This window comes from Triticum dicoccoides, chromosome 7B (genome assembly GCF_002162155.2).
Source record: "Triticum dicoccoides isolate Atlit2015 ecotype Zavitan chromosome 7B, WEW_v2.0, whole genome shotgun sequence".
Lineage (NCBI taxonomy): Eukaryota > Viridiplantae > Streptophyta > Magnoliopsida > Poales > Poaceae > Triticum > Triticum dicoccoides.
The window spans coordinates 450,552,363-450,570,762 of NC_041393.1; the positions used below are offsets into that span (position 1 = coordinate 450,552,363).

General features: G+C 46.5%; 3 protein-coding genes across 3 annotated transcripts in view; 2 read left to right on the forward strand and 1 right to left on the reverse strand.

Annotated features, from left to right (window-relative positions):
* The window catches only part of LOC119338136, a 5,231-nt gene extending 4,423 nt beyond the window's left edge, over window positions 1–808 (forward strand). The window contains exon 4 of the mRNA XM_037610434.1: window positions 412–808. Within this exon, the coding sequence (XP_037466331.1) occupies window positions 412–429 (18 nt within the window). The 3' untranslated portion in view covers window positions 430–808. The remainder of the gene's footprint in view (window positions 1–411) is intronic.
* Window positions 809–1,935: 1,127 nt separating this feature from the next.
* Window positions 1,936–7,560, forward strand: LOC119338238. Its single transcript, XM_037610537.1, has 5 exons — window positions 1,936–2,212; window positions 2,286–2,420; window positions 3,870–3,907; window positions 4,010–4,076; window positions 7,063–7,560. The coding sequence occupies exons 1-5, from the start codon at window positions 2,036–2,038 to the stop codon at window positions 7,453–7,455; spliced, it is 810 nt and encodes a 269-aa protein (XP_037466434.1). The 5' UTR covers window positions 1,936–2,035; the 3' UTR covers window positions 7,456–7,560.
* Window positions 7,561–11,539: 3,979 nt separating this feature from the next.
* LOC119341108 (NAC domain-containing protein 76-like) lies at window positions 11,540–13,496 on the reverse strand. The gene is made up of 4 exons (XM_037612997.1): window positions 13,396–13,496; window positions 13,073–13,280; window positions 12,673–12,947; window positions 11,540–12,574 (listed from the first exon to the last, which is right to left on the reverse strand). The coding sequence occupies exons 2-4, from the start codon at window positions 13,239–13,241 to the stop codon at window positions 11,900–11,902; spliced, it is 1,119 nt and encodes a 372-aa protein (XP_037468894.1). The 5' UTR covers window positions 13,242–13,280; window positions 13,396–13,496; the 3' UTR covers window positions 11,540–11,899.
* Window positions 13,497–18,400: the final 4,904 nt, after the last annotated feature.

An 18,400-nucleotide genomic window follows, 5' to 3' on the forward strand; every position in this document is an offset into this window, starting at 1 on the left:
GGGGGGGGCGCCTCGACGCTTAGGCGCCTAAAGCGGGCATATTTGCAAAGCGCTGGGGGGGCGCCGCCTTACAGACGCCTTAAAAAACATAGGACCCGCTACCTTTTCAGTCTCCTTCCATTTAGTTATACCGCTTGCCAATAACTTGCATGTAAAAAAGGGACAAAGGTTGTTAAGTCCATCAATCCCCACCATAAGTCCATGGCATTGAACGAACTCCTGAATGCGCGTGGTTCATTGGCAGCTATTTGTTTTGTTTTGCGCCATTATGAAGTACTCCTTCTGTAAACAATATAAAAGCGTTTAAATCACTACTTTAGTGATCTAAACGCTTTTATATTTTCTTTATGGAGGGAGTATATATATATTCTTCTTGTCACTAACATGGGAACACTTATTTTCTCTGAGCAGCAAGGCGGTGTCTTCTGATATTGCTTCCAGCCAGTGGCACCTTTTGTGGAGCACCAATAAGCCCTACGCCGCGCCGCATTCGTAGCCGTTTTGCACAGAGCCATGTTGATATGGAACTCTTCTGTTTTGGTCCCCAGAACTCACCAACCGCCACACCCCGTTTCCTGAATATCCCCTGCATACATGTGACTAACCAAAAATGGTGAACACTGGACATGTGATGTATGGGCGGGTGCCCTGCCTTGCCAAAATATGTGATCATGGAATGATTTCATGAACCTCCATAAGTTTTTTTTTTGGTATTAGTGAGTGTTCTCTCTTTTTTCTCATGTGTGGTTTGACTCGTTGTACTTTATCCCGTAGGTTACATTCTGCTGCTATTTTGTTTGTCTTTTCCCCTGTTTTGGTCGTTGGAGCTTTCGCTGTCCCACTGCCGTGCGGGTATCTTATTCTTATCCAGCGGCTGCTGCACTAAACTCTGGTCTTTGCACGCATTTGCCCCCTTCTTAGGACAGGGTTCTTCCACACAACGTGCGTAGAGTTTCCCAAATGACGCTTTAGTACAAAAAGTGCCTGGGCTATAAAAATCATCTTCATGAACTATAAGATCGATGCTCACAACAACATTTTCAATTATTTTTACCCAGGAATCGCATTGTGTTTCATTCGGAATACCTCAGCCTGATACGCATTAGAATGCTTGTCGCTGTCCCTTCTCCTTCTCGTGATAGTCGAGCTGTTTTTTCCTAGGTCCCTCCGTCCCATAATATAAGAGTGTTTTTGACAGAGCGTCTCATAATATAATATAAGAGTGTTTTTGACAGAGCGTCTCATAATATAAGAGCGTGTTTGACACCCGGAGGGAGTAACGTATAGTTAGACTCTCTTTGGATCAAAGAATTTTCATTGAGTTTTAGAAGATTACATATATCGAAAAAGGCTTTCGCCCCGCTTTATAAATAAAGCAAACCGCCAGAGAGTACACATACAAAGACTAGTCCACATACATCCAAGTTTCACAAACAAGTACAAAGGTTCTGAGGGCACAGCTCAACAAGCCCAAGCAAAGAAAAAAGAAAACCGCTGGAGAGCGGAACAGGCGCCTAGTCCGGTTCCGGCGACGGGGGCGGCGGCGACAGACAGACGGCCATCGAGCGAAGGATGGCGTCGGAAGATTACATATAGTTAAGACTCTTCATCGATGATGGTTGTTGCTCTGACTGTCTACTATGGGACCTTAACACGATGACTTTTGAACTGTCTGCTATGATGAGGTTTGCCGGACTCCGGTGAGGAAGGGGCTATGATGCGGACACGCATTCGGCTTAGCTCGTTGCAAGGTGGTGGTCTATGGACATGGTTGTAATTTTTTTACAAATGATGTTCTCTGTACATGATTGATTATAAATAGATTGAAGGTTTCTCTAAAAAAAGTTCCGTTAATCCAAAATAAGCCCTTGAGATGCAAATGGTATAATGATAAGGAAATTTAAAACAAGAGGAGGAAGGCCACAGGAAAGAAGAGAGAGGAGAGCCCATTTGTTGGTCTGTCCCACTCTCTCAACAGCAGGGGAAGCGGGCGGCAGTAGGGAGCAGGCAGCCGTCGCCGCCTCCCGGGAATCCAATGGCCATGACCCAGTCGTCCTTCGCTCGCCGCCCACCCCCCTCCGCGGCGCTCACCTCTCCCTCCTCCTCCTCCTGGTCTCCCCCGAGGCACGGGCCGCGCCGCCGCCGGGCCCTCACGGCCGCGTTCTCCCTCCATTTCCGGCCGGAGGACGTCGCCGAGCTCGCGCACAACAAGGTTCGCCGTAACTAGCTTAACGGACTGCTGCGTTCATTTTTCGATTGAGTAAGGACTCGGCTCGTGTTTCAAGGTCTTGATTGCGGCGACGGTGGCCGGTGTGATCGGGCAGCTGGCCAAGCCCTTCACTTCCGGCAGGGATGGGGGCAAAATCGACATCGTCAGGGTCGCCGCCCAGTCAGGGGGGATGCCCTCCACCCACTCAGCGGTGAGACCATCTTCTACTGACCATTAATTCCTTCAGTTTGTTGTGTTGCTGCTTTACTGGAGTGATCAAGAGCGTGTTTGGCTCTTCTTAGGCCCTGCCTGGGATAAGATTGTGCTCCTGTTATAGGGGTCAAATAATTCTTCCAGAGGCTATTTTGACCATTACATTTCTACAACTTTATAAACGGATACTTTTCATTTAGATGTACTACTAGCATTATAAGATGATGAAAATATATTTTAACATCAAATGAAAAATCTAATGGTCGTTACTTTATATTGCTGATGTAGATTGTTTTTTATTATCTATTGTTGGTCAAACTTTGGAAGAGAATTAGAGCCAAAGGCTTTTCACCCCTTCCATTGCAAGAATGAAACAGCATAATGCTTTATAAAGTTGGGCTGCACGAATTCTAAGCAACATGTAATAAGAAATGAAGAATGGAGATAGAACGGAAACGTGGATTTTCCACAGTTACTTGTGTCCGCACCTCATATTGTGAATATGCATCTCGAAGTTTCAAAACATTTTGAAAGAAAATCATGGTTGTACTAAATTTTATATACCAGTTTTACATACATGATTTCGTGTCTTTGCACGGTTCACAAGTGATCACATTTTTTGTATGATTTATTTTTGTAAATACTCATACTGCAGCATATTATGCATTTGTATTTTTTTTGAAAATTCACAAATTGTATTTTCACAATGTGTGTGTGCATGCAACTAGTTTCAGATTTTCGTTTCTCGATGGTATATATCTTCTCTGTCACGCTGAATAATTAACTTGTCGCCAGTGGCCATCTATCTAATGAATAGTCTGTTACATATAGGCTTCTGAAGTACAAGAACAACACAATTCGAAATGAAGCATTAGTGCTAAAAAAAGCATCGTAAAAAGAGAAAAAAAATCAAGGACACATGGGACATGTATTTAAAAGGGTGAACACAAATCATGAGATATCACAGGGAGCACAAATGTGACTGTCAATTATACGAGGAAAGTTACAGCCAGGGAATTTTGCAACAAGGCACCCACTAGTCCTATATGGCTACTGAAAGCATTATAAGGCAGCTGAATTACTGTGAATTAGAAAAGGGGACAGATCCAGAAACTATATAAATACGTACGCACTACTCTCCCTATGTACAGAGGCTGACTACTCTTTGCTCCCATGCACCATCATGCTTTCATTTGCACCATCATGATTAGAATCACAAATCAACACTTAGGATGACGTTTGGATTCTTGAGATGCTTTGTTAGTAAAAATAAAAGGTTATATTGGGAAACATACACCGTGGAATAGAAATCAAAGGTATCATCACAACATGTTACTTCTTTATTCAGGTGCATAATCATATATATTTGAGAGGTAAAGCTATTAATTCTTGCCAAAGTGACAATTCAAATTTTGAATGAATCTGACTATTATTCTTCATATTGCAGGCAGTTGTGGCAGTGACTACTTCGCTTGCGCTAGAAAGGTCAGCTTCTTTAACGTGCTTTAGCTGAGGGCTGACATGTTTCTGCTTGTTTTTGTCCTTAGTGTTTGTCTATTTATTATTGATTCGGGGTTCAGAACACAGGGGGTTTGCTGACTCCATATTCGGGATGTCGGTGGTATTTGCGTCGATTGTAATGTATGATGCTCAGGTATGATAGATTTAATGCTTTTATTTTCTCTCTTATGTCTACTAAATTATCAATCTGGCCAGTTATCAACATCAGTCAGCTTATTGATTATTCAAGTGTGCCGATGATGTGATTCAGCTTTTTTGCAAGTTCAACCTGCCAAATCCCCAAAAATATTGTCAACTCAAGTTTGATATTGATTTGATCGAGACTTGATAGGAGCATGAGAACATGTTGCATTGTCACCGATTTGACTCTATTACCGAAAAAGGCTTTCGCCCCGCTTTATATATAAAGCAATGACCGACCACAACTCAGATACAAATGCACGCCACCCCAACACACGCACACACCCAAGGCTGGATACATAGGCACTGAGCGCAGCAACACTACCCCTAGTACTGCAAGAGCAACCGGAGTCCTCAACTTTGGACACGCCAACGCGAAGAGAAGAAGCCGCATATGACGAACCGTGTGCTCCAAGGCGGCGCCTTTAGGAAGGTTACGACACCAGAGCGCCGTCACCGCCCGACCCGAGGATCAAAGTTTCCCCTGGAGCAACACGACGGGCAATGAGAGCCGTGACGACGCCTTCAAGAAGGGAGCGAGCTTCGCCGCCGCCAGTCCGTCCGAAGATAGATCAGGTTTTCACTCCGGCCAACACTCACCACCACCGGACACCACATCCCATTGACCACGCCGCCCACACGGCCATGGGCACTGGGCAACACCTAACCACGGGCTCTGCCCAAGAGCACCGTGGAGCCACCACCAGGGCCGCCGCCCTGGCATCCAAGACCCGGACACCACCTCACTCGAGACCCATCGCTACCCCAACCAAAGATACGAGCAGAAAGGAACCGCCTTTTGCACCCCTGGGCTGCCCCCAACGCCGAAACCCAAAGGCCAGCCAAAATTAGCCTCCATCGATCCGTCCTACTGCCGGACACGAGACGAGCACGGTCCTGCTGCCGGGCACGAGACGGGCATGATCCTGCTGCCGGGCGCGAGACCAGGTCGGTCCTGCTGCCGGGCGCGAGACGAGGTCGGTCCTGCTGCCGACGCGAGACGAGCTCGGTCCTGCTGCCGAGCGCGAGATGAGCGATGGACCGTAGTCGAGGGAGGGCCGAATCTTCGACGAAGGTAGCAACCAGACGACGAGGAGAGGGCCGAAGGTCGAAACGGGCCACCGACAGACAAGCCGACGCCGGAAAGCCAGCCGCCGCCCCAGCCGACCCGCCGAGCTGCTGTGGAGCCGGCACGGCGAAGCCACCTCCCGCCGCCACCCACCGCCGGGACCGCAGCCACGCCGGGCCGGGGCCCCAAACCCGCGCGGGCGACCGGAAAAAGGCGAAATCCGTCCGGCACGCAACACCACCACCGCCACCATGCCGCCGCCGTCGAGCGCAGTAGCCCCCGTGCGCTGCCGGCAGGCCCTTGCCGCCTCAGCCCGCGCCGCCCGCGGGAAGGAAGCACAACAACACCTCAGGCCGCCGGACGCCGGATCCCGTGCCAGCCACCGGACCCGGCCCGCGCTCGCCACCCAAGGGCGCCCGGAGGAACAGCCGCACCCCCCGGGCAGCCGCTGAGCACACCCGCACCAGCCCCCGCAAGGACCAGCGCCCGCGGAGCACGCCACCGCCGTCAACCTCCGCCGGCGCCGCCGACAGCAAGCCCCTGCACCAGATCGATCGGATCTGGGCAGAGCCCCGCTCGCGCGCCACCTCCCGATATGGAGCACCACAGCCGCTGCGTTTTGCCAGGCGCTCGACGCCGCCGCACCGCCTCCGGCCGCCGCACCACACGCCCGCCGCCATGCCACAGGGCCCCGCGGCAGCCCCGCACCGCCACCAGGAGCCGCCGTCCTGCGCCGGCCACTCCGAGCAGAGGAGAAGAAGGGGCCCCGCCGCCGCCGCGCCAACCGGGCTTTGCCCGTCAGAGGAGGAGAAGAAGGGGCCCCTCCCCGTTGCTGCTGTATTTTTTCATGAAACTTGCAGAACTCAAGTTTGACATTGATTTGATCGAGGTCCAGTACAAATACAAGAACATGATTCATTATCAGGGATGTAACTCTCTAAATACCCAGCAGACTCTTCATTTCTGCTGTATTGGCCTAGATCTCCCCATTGCTGTTGCAGTTTCTTTTTTTACGAAACTGGGAGGTCAAAGGTGTTAGACGCTTACCGATCATGTTTCACACACATCTCTTAAGATGAAAAAAAAAGAATCCAGAAAGAAACGACATTGGTCTGATACATTTGCTTTCTGCCTCTGCCCTCTTGAATCTGCTAGACATGCCATGTGGACTGCCTCTAATTTCCTCACACTATGCTGTAGTATATTTGCAATCCCAATACTTCCAAAAAGGGTGAACATGCTGAGCTGCACTTTGTAGTATGGATGTATGATGCCCCTGATATTAGCTGATATATTCTGACGAAAAGAAATGTCAGTTTGCACTGAAGTACGAAGCAGAAGCACTATCACTATCATGTACCTTTACATGAAGCGTGACTTTCAGGGCTATCAGTCTGAGATTTTTCCCCCTTGCTTCTGATTCTGTTTCCATCTGTGCACATATAAAACCAGTGCATGTGTGATCTAGCCTCCACTAAATAATTGTATATATCGTTGTCAGTGCCACTGAATTCTTTGTCAGTGCATTTGAACATGGTTAATTTCTTCTCAGCTTGCTGTGGGATGCAGCTGTAAAAAAGTTTGACCAGTTCACTTAGTACCCATGTTTCCTTTGTGAGGTAGTGGGTATCCCTGTCTGTTGCCAAGTTGCCAGGGTGCATGGCCAGTACATGTTCCCATCTATTTATCCTCCGCACTGCATTTATGCCAAATACAGTATAAATCTGATCTTTGTTAATGGCCTGCAGAAGTCATACACAAAGCTTGATAGTGTTGTTTCAGATTAGAAATTTGCTGTTAGTTTTCGTAAAGAAGTACTAAAACCACCGTAGCTAATGCTCATGCCATGTTTATTTGTTGTTTTCAATAGGGAGTCAGAAGAGAGGTGGGCAAGCACGCAAGGCTTTTGAACAAGCTATGGGCCCTGCGAGAGCAGACGACTCAAGATCAGGAGGACGGTGGCGACCAGGTGCATTCCACCCCTGAACCCGTCCCCGCAAACCTCGAGATGGCCACAGAGCTCGTCTCCGTTCCTCAGGACGCATCTATGTCGCAGCGTTCAAACGCCATGCCTTCCTCGACGCGTGGCGCTGCGACCAGATTGCCGAGACCGAACACCCTCCAAAGCTCAGAGCCAGAGCTAACTGAGTTGACAGAGGAGTATAACCGGCTGAGCGAGTCTGTCGGCCACACGGAGGCGCAGGTCACGGTCGGTGCCTTGCTAGGCTTTGTTGTAAGCTTAGCCGTTCACGCGACACTGTAACAACCACCACTTCCATTATTCTTTTGTTACAACATTGACCACATGTATGGTAGTCCTTTACGTGAAGAAACAACACAATTGGTTGATTGATTGCTACCACCACTATAGATATGTTTCATGTTTGCAAACGCTTTATTTGACTCTGCACCGATTAACCGGAGCTTGAGCCTGGACGGTTGCTGACTTGATGCTACCACATTGGACATTGCAACGCGGCAGCTACCTTCTGCGAGAGCACAGAGAGAAGTAGCTTCAGTAGTAGTATATGTTTATGTTGATGCACTCGTCAACAGGGACTTTGATGTGCGTGGTGAGACGATTAGTTAACTCAGACGGTGAGGAGGAGGAAGCGTGACGCTTCTGGCGTTGCTTTCTCTTACTCTAACACTGTTACATAAATAGGTAAATTCATTGGTCTCAGTAAACAAAGGCACGAAGAGTTCCGCAGGGGCTCAAATTGAATTGGACCTGCAGTGTACAGCTGATCATGCAAAGTGTGCAAGTAACGGATGGTGGCAGCGAGATTCCCACTCAGGTTATTCAGAAACTCAAAAGACCTTTCTGAAGCAAAAAGTCAATTCTGCACCCGAGCTCATATGCACCCGCATGAACAGTAAAATCGAAAAAAAATCAAAAATAAAATCAAAAAATTCCAATTTTTTTTGAGAGAAACATTGACAAAAGTTCTAAGTGCCTGCAAAAATTCATCATGAAATCACATTCCTATAAGGCGTGCCAAAAAAAACAAATTCATTGCTTCAAAATGCGTTTGAAAGTAGCTTTTTCAGAGTACTATTTTTGTTTTTTTTGCCACGCCTTCTAGGAATGTGATTTCCTGACGAATTTTTGTAGGCACTTAGAACTTTTGTCAATGTTTCTCTCAAAAAAAAATTGGAATTTTTTGAATTTTTTTCGATTTTACTGTTCATGCGGGAGCATATGAGCTCGGGTGCAGATTAGCCGCGTCCTTTCTGAAGTTGTAACACAAGCAAAGCAAGCAAGCAAGAAAGAAAGGAAGAAAGAAAGAAAGAAAGAAAAGGTAACAAGTGACCTAATTGCCCAATTTAGGAGGGCAAAGTTCCAACTCTTGTATAAGGATGGATGTAAAGTAACCAATTCTGAGAACTGCTCAGTTGGCAAGGCGCGGGAGTTCGCAGCCAGCCCACCAGGGTTCAAGTCTCGACTTGAGCGTTTGGTTCTCACGGAGTTTTCTTCTATAAAAAAATGTCAACAAGCTATTCTAGTCCGGGTTGGTCTTGATATAAAGTAACCAATTCTTCTTGAGAAGGTCAAATGCACATATCTGACATACCAAGATTTTTCTTGTGTAATTATGGCACCTCTTTTACCCTCAACACGCAGGTAATAAAAACCTGACATAATAACATAATTATCTAAAATTAAATAAAATACCAATATTTTTACAGGCATAATAACATAATTATCTAAAATTAAATAAAATACCAATATTTTTACAGAAGAATCAATAGAAAAATTCTTTTTGGCCGACGCTACAAACAACCCTAGAAACTAAACAAGTTAAATTGAAGTCCCTGGGGGCGACTCTCTTCTTCTCCTTGAACAACCCGGTGCACAGGCGCAAGCCACTCGAACATCGGAGCTAGCCTAACATTGTTGATCGTGGACGGGAAGTCATAGAGGTCATGGACCATCACCCCGGAGAAGAAGCCGTCATAATCAGAAGTGTTGTAGATCAAAGAGACTAACCTCCAAATAATCTTGCACGCCTCACTCCCGCCGCGTACGGAGGCCAAACCTACGTGACAACGATGAGGCCGGAGGACCCAACTACGAAAATAAGCCGCCGCCGCCACCGACAACCCTGCAGACCCTAGCCTCACCATCTAGAATGGACAATAGAAACCTATGCTCGCGAACCATCAATATTGTCGTAGCAACACGGTCGAGATGGGATATCTCAAGGAATAATTATTCGTCGGCAGACGGCAACGCCACTATCAACGATGCGTCACCAAAGACGACATTATTGCAGGGCCAACAGAGGAGGAGGGGGGCGGCCACCTACCAAAGGAGGAGAGTGGTAGTGTGGTGCGCCGAAGATCGCCTCCCACTAGGATTAGGAGAGGAAACGGTTTGGGGCTTGACAAAACTTCAATAGAAAAACCTTACTCTACTCATTTTGGCTAGCCGAAATACAAAGGGCCAAAGTTTATCTAGTGTCATTCCATGATACAAAACCCTGCTAGATCAAAAGCTTGGCACATGAAAACGATACATTTACGATAGTAATTTTGCCTGGATATTTACAATGGGTGCAGGAGGAAGAAGATTTTGGCACACCTAAGGAATTGGATGTAATTTTTTAATGTAAGAATGTGTTTGTAAAGACTTGTGATACTTAATATACGGCCTTTGTCCTTTTCACATTTTTTTTACATTGAGTTCTAAACAATAATTTGAAATATGGCAACTTTAGCAACATGGGATATTAGAAAAAAAAACACCGCCTTCCATTGCGGAAATTAACAAGGCTAGCTCGATATATTTCATTGCCCAACTTAACAAGCCTAGCTCGATATATTCCATTGCAGAAAATTCTATCAACTGTTTACCATGGCGAGTAAAACAATTTTACCCCTTTCTCATGAAGAAAGTTTATTTTTGTATGAAGAATTGAGTTAATGTTTTCCTAGTCATTTGAATTTTGTTTACCTTATGTTTTCAAATGATCATGTATAACTTTTTAGTGAAGGAACTCACCCTTATGTTTGAAATTGCATTTATACTCCCCTTTTATTGCTTGAACAGAATGGGAAATCAAAGACAAAGGTTTTGTCATAGTTAATAGGATCTGATAACCATTGATATGTGCCTCAAATATTTATGACCATCTCATCATGAATAGTAAATAAAACTATACATTCTCTTTCCTCACAAAAACAAGAAATCATACGTTTTCTTCACCTTACTCCAATCCAAAATTCAGATGACCAAATTGAATTATTTCTCTTCCCTAAGTGTATTATCGTTTTACAAAACAAAGAATTCTCATAAAGCCATTGAACCAATGTTCTTAGTTCTAATCTTGAACTTTTTTTCTCCCACTCGATCCCAAGTTAGTATTTTGAAATCAAATTGAAACCTCAGCTTGATACCATTCAAACCAATCCATTGATGTTTCTGATCTATATAAATCAAATCATTCATGAGCACCCCTAAATCCTATATCCTGTATACCTAAATAGTTGATTCCCACTAACTCTAATCTTCTATATCTAAATAGCTAGCCCTCACTAACATATTTCTCTCAACATGCAAGCATGACACCTCATCAAGTAACATGCATTAGAAAAGACCCACCTCAACATTCAATGAGCCATAGGAAAAGGTTCACCTCAACATGCAAACATGCATGATATATTTAATTAGTATTTTACAAAAATACAATAATGAAACACAACAAAGCATATGTATTTTTAGTTTTAGCTCTCATATTATTTCTCCGAATATTCCTATTTTTCCATAAAATCAATATCTTTTAAAATATATTGCAAAACATCCGTGCAATAATGTGCAGGGCATCACCTAGTTCTCTCAACATGCATTTTCTTGCAGGTTCTCTCAACATACAATTGCCAACTCATCATTCCACTATGCATGGGAAAAGGCCCACCTTACATGCATCATGCATGCTGCTCATATGTAATAAATATTCTTACTAAAAAAATGTAATAAATGTTCTAAAACTACACAATAATTAAATACTATAAAACGTATGTATTTACTTCCAAATTCTCATGTGTTAATCCAAATACTAATTATTCATTCAACCAAATCTGATTGAAATAAATGCAAGCAATTTCTGCAACAACCCGCGGAGTATCATCTTTAGTAAACAAGGAATAAATGGAAACCAGATACTCTGAAGTCATGAAAGGGAACAAGTACCCATAGTACAGGGCATATATATAACAGCCCCCAAGGCCCTACTCTCTCTTCACACTCATATATCTTCAACAAGCAAACCTTCGAAGCAAGTCCAGCCAAATTGAAACTTCAAAACTATATCCTCATCGTCTCCAACCAGGCTAGCTCCACAGCAGAGCGCAAAAGACATTGTATGCATTGCTAGATTTTTCTTTGTAAATGTGACTTCGAGTTTGCCATTAATTTGTTGAATGAATATAGAACCTTAATTAGTGGAGCAAATTAACTGCCCTACCTGCTCTAATAGGTATAATGTAGCTAAACAATACTAGCTCCAAGTTTTATAGGTTAAGCAAATTAAGGCAAACTCGAAGCCACATATACAAAATTTTCCTTTATACACATTTTGATGCATTCCGTACCAAGGTAGATCGACGATCAAATGAACCAGGTCTTAACAAAAACATGAAAAACAGGAGCTGATCAGATCAACAGTACTATAGCATGGCAGCTAGCTAGGCAAAGCTCCATTTAGCTACTTGGAGAACCTGAGGAGGTCGGCGGCCTCACAACCGAGGTACTGCAGTGGCATTCTCTGCATGGAGGAGGTGCTGCCGCCTCCAAGCTGCTCCATGAGCTGCTGCTGATGCTGCTGTTGATAAGGCGCCATTGATGCTGCTGCTGCGGCGGCGGCAACCTTGCCCTGGAAGAGCTGGTCCAGGTTCTGGTGCGAGGCGAGGAGCTTGTCCAGGATGGACCAGTCCGTGCCGGGGAAGCGGGGGTCGCCGCCACCGCCACCGCCACTGCCACCGTGGTGGAGCATTCCGTTGGTGCCGCTCGAAGTGAGCTTCATCAGGTTCTGTGAGCACTCGAGCTCGTGCGAGCTCATGGCAACGGCAGCCGGTGCGCCGGGGAGGAAGGAGGAGAGCGTCTGCTGCTCGTGCTCGGCGCTCATGAGCTGCGGGAGCTGCATGGACGCGTCGAAGGAAGGGAAGTCGTAGTGCTGCTGCTGCTGCTGCTGCATGAGGTGGCCGGGGCTGTGCATGATGTGCTTCTGGTCCGTGATCATTTGCATTGCGCCGGCGGCGGAAGATGGAACCGGGAAAGGGTGGAGGAGCTCGTCGTCGTCGTACCCTGCCATCCCCGCCGGGTTCATGCCTCTCGTGTAGCTCTTCTTGGTGAAAACCCTACACACCACCCAGCCATCTTCCTGCATTCCGGACCAAAATATATGTACTGGTAAGAAAAGATGGACATGCATATGCATGAAACCGATATCAGTTTGTGGCCGATGAATCTTTTGCCTACCTGGACCTCAACGTTGTCTTCGTCTAGGCGGTACTCGTGCATGATCCAGTCGGTCTTCTTGCCGTGGGGAGCCCTCCCGACGTAGAACACCAGCGTCTTCCTCATGCCGATCCTCCTGGCGCCGCTGCCGAGGAAGATGGCCTTGTCGCGGCCCGTCGCCTTCCAGAACCCCGCCGTGGTGGCCCGGTTCGTCCTCGTCCCCGTCGGGTACTTCTTGTCCTTGTGGCTGAAGAAGTACCACTCGTTCTGCGGCCCTGTGCCTATCCTGCACCGATCTGCATGCCATTACATGACACCGCACATATAGTTTGTCAGCACGATCGAGTTAATTAATACTCCATCAGTATATTAACTATAGCTGCCTGAATACGGGGGGCTCGATCGGCTTTTGGTCACCTACCTTTGAGGTCCCATGGCTCGAGCTTGTTGAGGTCGATCTCCCTGATGACGTCAAGATCTATGGCCTCATAAGCGACCTTCTTCCTCAGGTAGTAGTAGAGGAGCTCCTCGTCCGTCGGATGGAACCGGAAGCCCGGTGGCACCGACAGCGCGCCGCCACTCGGATGCATGCTAGCTCTCTCCCTCGCCGGCTCCCCCCTAAGATCGATCTGAGAAGAAGAAGCAACACCAAATCAAAAGCTCCTCTCACATTAACAGCTTCTTTCCTCTATGTACCTTCCTCATCATGCATAGTGGTAAACGAACAAAAGGAAGAGCACAAACCTTGGAAATCTCCTGCTGCCTTTTGATCGAGTCTGGCCGCCTGGTTGCTCCCCAAGGCAACGAGGTACAAAGAGAGAGAAGCAAGAGAAACAGGAGGAAGACGATGGTGCAAGGGAAGTGAAGAGGATGTGTATGGGTTATATGGAAAGGGGCAGCTGCGGGGCAGCAGGGTTAACCGGTCCAAGATGCTCACCAAAGACAAACCCTAGGTCTATAAAATGTTGTATATACTGCCTGTGCTGTGCATGGATGCATGGGTTTGAGCTGGCGATTGGTGCTATACTATATAGGTAGCTAAATTCTTTACGAGAGCATTGACCATGCTGATAGAATCACAGTACTAGAGTCCATGCACATGTAGCAATATGGACCAGGCATGTCTTGGGGCGGTTTTGGAAGGACTAAATGAAAAGAAGGGGTATTGTCCCTTGATTAGGGGACCCTGCCCCAAAACTGGCCTCAGAAGGAGCGATCTGGTGTCTCCATCTGGAACAGTAATGTATCATTCCTGTGTGATCTTTTGTAGATGCGCCCCTGCCACAAAAAATTATCGAGGCCGATTATCTAGACTTGGTGTTTGTTTTTTCTCAAAGGAAAAAAATGTGTTGGAGAGAGCAAAGTGAGCAAGGGTTAGTCTGTAAGAAGTACTATGTGGTAGAGTGGTAGACTATCCGTGCTCCAGTTTGGACTCTGCACGTGGGAGTCAGGGGAACGGGGGAATTAAACCTCTAATTCCATCGTTCCGAATCCCAATCTCTCCATTCTTCTTCTATTCCCTGCAAATCGCCTTACTTTATTTGCACCGCTCGCGCTTTAGATTAATGCCTAATCTTGTGATCTTGTCTTGGCCGTAGGAATGACTTTTGTTACTTTACTCGTCCCGATTAGAGATCTCAGCCTAGGTGAATTTGAAAGTTGAGTTACTAATTAGTGACTTTGCGTAAGTTCAAAATAATAATAAAATTAGGGACTTTGCGTGGCAGCTCGTCTTGAAGTTTCTTAACGAGCTAGCACATTGTCAACTGTCTGTCCAGCCAGACGACTGGTAACTTTCTGGATATATGGTTAAGGTTTAGCATTTCATTCGCAAAAGGTGTAGCACTTCGGTATGGTGTACTACTACTTTCTGGATCTATATATATGGTTAAGGAGTAACAGATATATGACAATAAACGATTTTATATGCGTTTTCTAGAGGTTATATATAAGTCACATACAGTTTTCTGCATAGGAATTAGGATCTTTACGCATGATTGACCATATAATTACTCCCGCAAAAAATAGAATAAAAAAATTGACCATATAATTACAGCGTATGTAGGAAGGCGTACGTCATGAAACTCACACGGGGTAAAAGATCACATATATACGGTCCGGGAGATGGCGTATTTGAAGTGCTACATGTACAGTGCATCACATTGATCAAGGTGACATAGGGAACCAAAGCAACGTAGAGACACAGTCAGTGCATGCACAGCTAGCTAGGGAAGAAATGAATTAAGACACGAAAACTTCCACGTACGCGCTTGCGCATTGGGTATCTCTCATCTCTGCGTCGTGGTCACGCATGTAGGAGTACCTACGTACGCACACGATGGCAAGCTAGCTAGACAGCAATTCGTGGAACGTCGGCACAACGATCGAGAGTGACCCTCTGTGAGTAGAAGAGCACTAATATTGTTTGGGGAAAAAAAGGGGAGGAGACTGTACAAAAACGAAAATTCTAGACTAACGGAGTAATGCGGGCGTTTTACACGATCCCCTGTTAACTAATCTTCACAGCCCCCTGATTTTCAGGGGGTGTGGGCCCCTCATCCCCTTTCCTTCCGATCAAGTTATCCCAGCTAAGAATGCCCGTAAATCTCAGTAAAAACCACCCCGTGCATGTAGCATTGCTCGTACAAAAATCTCCTAGTGTGCACTCTCCGCGATTTGCCGACACCTGTCTAACCCGTGTTCATGACTCGCGCGATGGCTTCTCGGCACGTTCTGCACGATCTCGACACAATTCTAGGACCGAGGGAATACGCTGGGAAGTGAAAGTGAGCCCAAGGAAGGAGCGATGCATGTGGCGAACTGATTACATGGAATGCTTTAGCTTGACAGGTGGCGGTAGATCGTAGAGGGCACCCACGAGAGGAGATCTGCGTACGGTCTGCACCAACTTTTTCCCTATTGTTTTGACATGATGATATATCACTATCAACTAAAATGAAATCATCTAATTGTCGGTGTGTTCTTAAGACTCGTTTAGTTGCCATGTGTATAAGTTTTTTATATACAGACATACTATTCCTGACGACTTTTCATCGTTTTTTGGCCCACAAGATTAGTCATGTTTTCGGTAGAATCTTTCCTATGGCGCTCCATACGTGTTAAAAATTAGGCAGTGCTAGCCCTAGACCCGGCGATATGAGCCACCCGATCAAATCCCCCCTAGCTCGCTTGCGTGTGTACTCTTGGGTGTAGTTGCCACCGCCGTGAGTGTTGTTGGTGTCGAAGAACTTCATTGCATCATCGCCATCCCCTCCCCTTGCAGTAGCGTGGTGACAGGTTGCAGCAACACTAACAAGCTTTGTAGCACCTCGATAAGGGCATTTCTAACCGATCCCCTAAAAATAACGGAGCATCCGGCAGAGTAAAAGCTCAGTAGAGTATATATACTCCACAAAAATTCCACTGGACCTAGCCGATCCCCATATATATAATTTTTTTATTGCATCACATATTTGGCCACCGAAACACATTTCCTTACTTCTTTATTTCATCCAACGATATTGAAGTACATAATTCACCAACTCTTCGCCACAAGAGCAAGACCAAAGAAAACAAGAACCATAATTAGACATTTTAAAAGATATCCAATTTTCCTAACTGCTCTCACTAGTTGGATTACTATCTTCTCTATGTTTTCATTGTTGATCTGCGGATTCTTGAGCTTCAACATTTTTTTCTTCGTTGATTCTAAAGAAATAGATGTTGCTTCACATCTAATCTCATCTCTAGCCTCAGTTCTAGCAACGAGTGCACGAACATCTATCAATTTTCGTGCTATCAATAGATCGATGTATTCTTCTTCCCAATACCAAAACTTGCATCCATCCTACACATATAGATGAGCAGACAATGAGCTACCGATGCGCCAAATCCGGTGAAGAACCGAATGAAAACAAAGCACATACCCCATCATTTGTGCACTTGAAGAACACGCCACGATGTTTTGGCGTGGTAGAGGTTCAACGCACCACCTGCTGCATGTAGTCGTCGCAATGTATGACTGGCAATGGTGAGCCAGCGAGCTGCTGCGCCAGCGCCGAGCCTGGGCGACGGCAGGGCGTGTATTTGTCGGTGAACCTTCAACGGGAGAGATTCGAGTGGCTAGTGGAGGAGCCGGTACCTGCATGTGGCCCAAAGGCGTTGTCGAGGCTGTGAGGTCTGCTTCACGGCCAATCCATGGCAAGACGCAGCCACCGCCCGTATGAAACGCCAAATCCGGCGACGACGGGAGCAGCCACAGATCCACCACTTCTTCGTCGGAGACGGGAGGAGGAGGCACAAATCTAAGTGGTACAGGACGGCGGCAGAGCCTACGGAGGGGCGGCGGCGACGGGCGGGTGCCGACAAGGGGTGGGAGGGCGGCGCAGGTGCATATGCGGCACGGGAAGGGAGGGGGGAGGTAGTGGAGGGGAGGCGCGACTGTTACTCTACCGCCGCGCGATGGAGTAACTATAGGGTGATTTTCAGGGCAGGAGTGAAAAATTTACTTCTTTACGGCGGATAATGGATTGGCTAGTCCTGATTAGAGGATCGGTTATAAGGGTAGGTTAGAAATGCCCTAAGCTTGCAGCATTGGCGACTCTTTGCTACACCGATGCTGCCCCTTTTAAGTGTCCGTGATGTCCCCATTTTGGCAGTGCAGCACCAGTGCCAGTCTTGTAGCGCCCTGACGGCATCTGCATCATTACGATGCACACAACCATATTTAATTAAAATTCAAGACCATCAATCTCTAACACCAACATAGTACTCAAAAGTAAAAGACAAGCCACGACCGGCACAAATCGAGATATTCTTTTACCCTCACTAATGTTGTAAAGGCGTAGATATTTTTTGGTGAGCTATGTGTTTCCAAACCAAATATCCTCTCAGAATCTCACTTGAGAGCCATCTTTGTTGTTAAACATCCTAAGCTGTAAGAAAATCCCGTTTTACATTCATGAGGCCGGGCAACAAATTGGAGTTCCTGATTCCACTCTACTTAAGACTCTTGGATCTCCCAAGTATTTATCTTGGATAAGTTCCTGCCACATGCCGTCCTCCTTGATTAACTTAGACAACCTTGTTGCATTGTTGACTGAAGTACCTGATTATTTCTCTTGCATTGTTGGCTGAAGTGCCTCTTACGCTATCTAGCGCGCTCGCTTCGATGCACAAATGCTCTTACAGGAATCTGGTCAACATCCGAGGTTCAGCTAGACAAAACTGATTAGATTATATCACAGATGAACGGATTATTGTAAATTTATCTGTTCATTCCAAGTTAACAACTGATCCGTAGCAGGTAGATTGTCCTCACAAATTAACTGTCCGGACACTTCCTGAAGTTGAAGGAGGTTTTTACGTACGTGTCATGCACCACATTAACTTGCAAGCTTTTGATGATCACACTTACCAATCTCACGGCCAACTTACTTACAGCAACTCCAGCCGCGCCCCCAATAGGCTCCCCCAAGGCGATTTGTTTGAGCTGGCGCCCGAAAACAGGCCCAGTCGCGCCCTCAGGAGCCCGTTTTTCGCCGATTAGGCCCGAAATTGGTGCCGGCGGACACAGGCCGAACCCGATGCGCTGGGGGGCGCTGGGGCAATCGTTTTTGACGCGAACGATCAGCAGGCCCACCGAGTTAGCGACCCCGTCTCGTCATCCTCACAACGCCTCGGTTTTCCACGGGGAATCAATGCCAAGGCTGCCGTCGGTCAGTCTTCCATTGATTCCTCACGGGCCGGC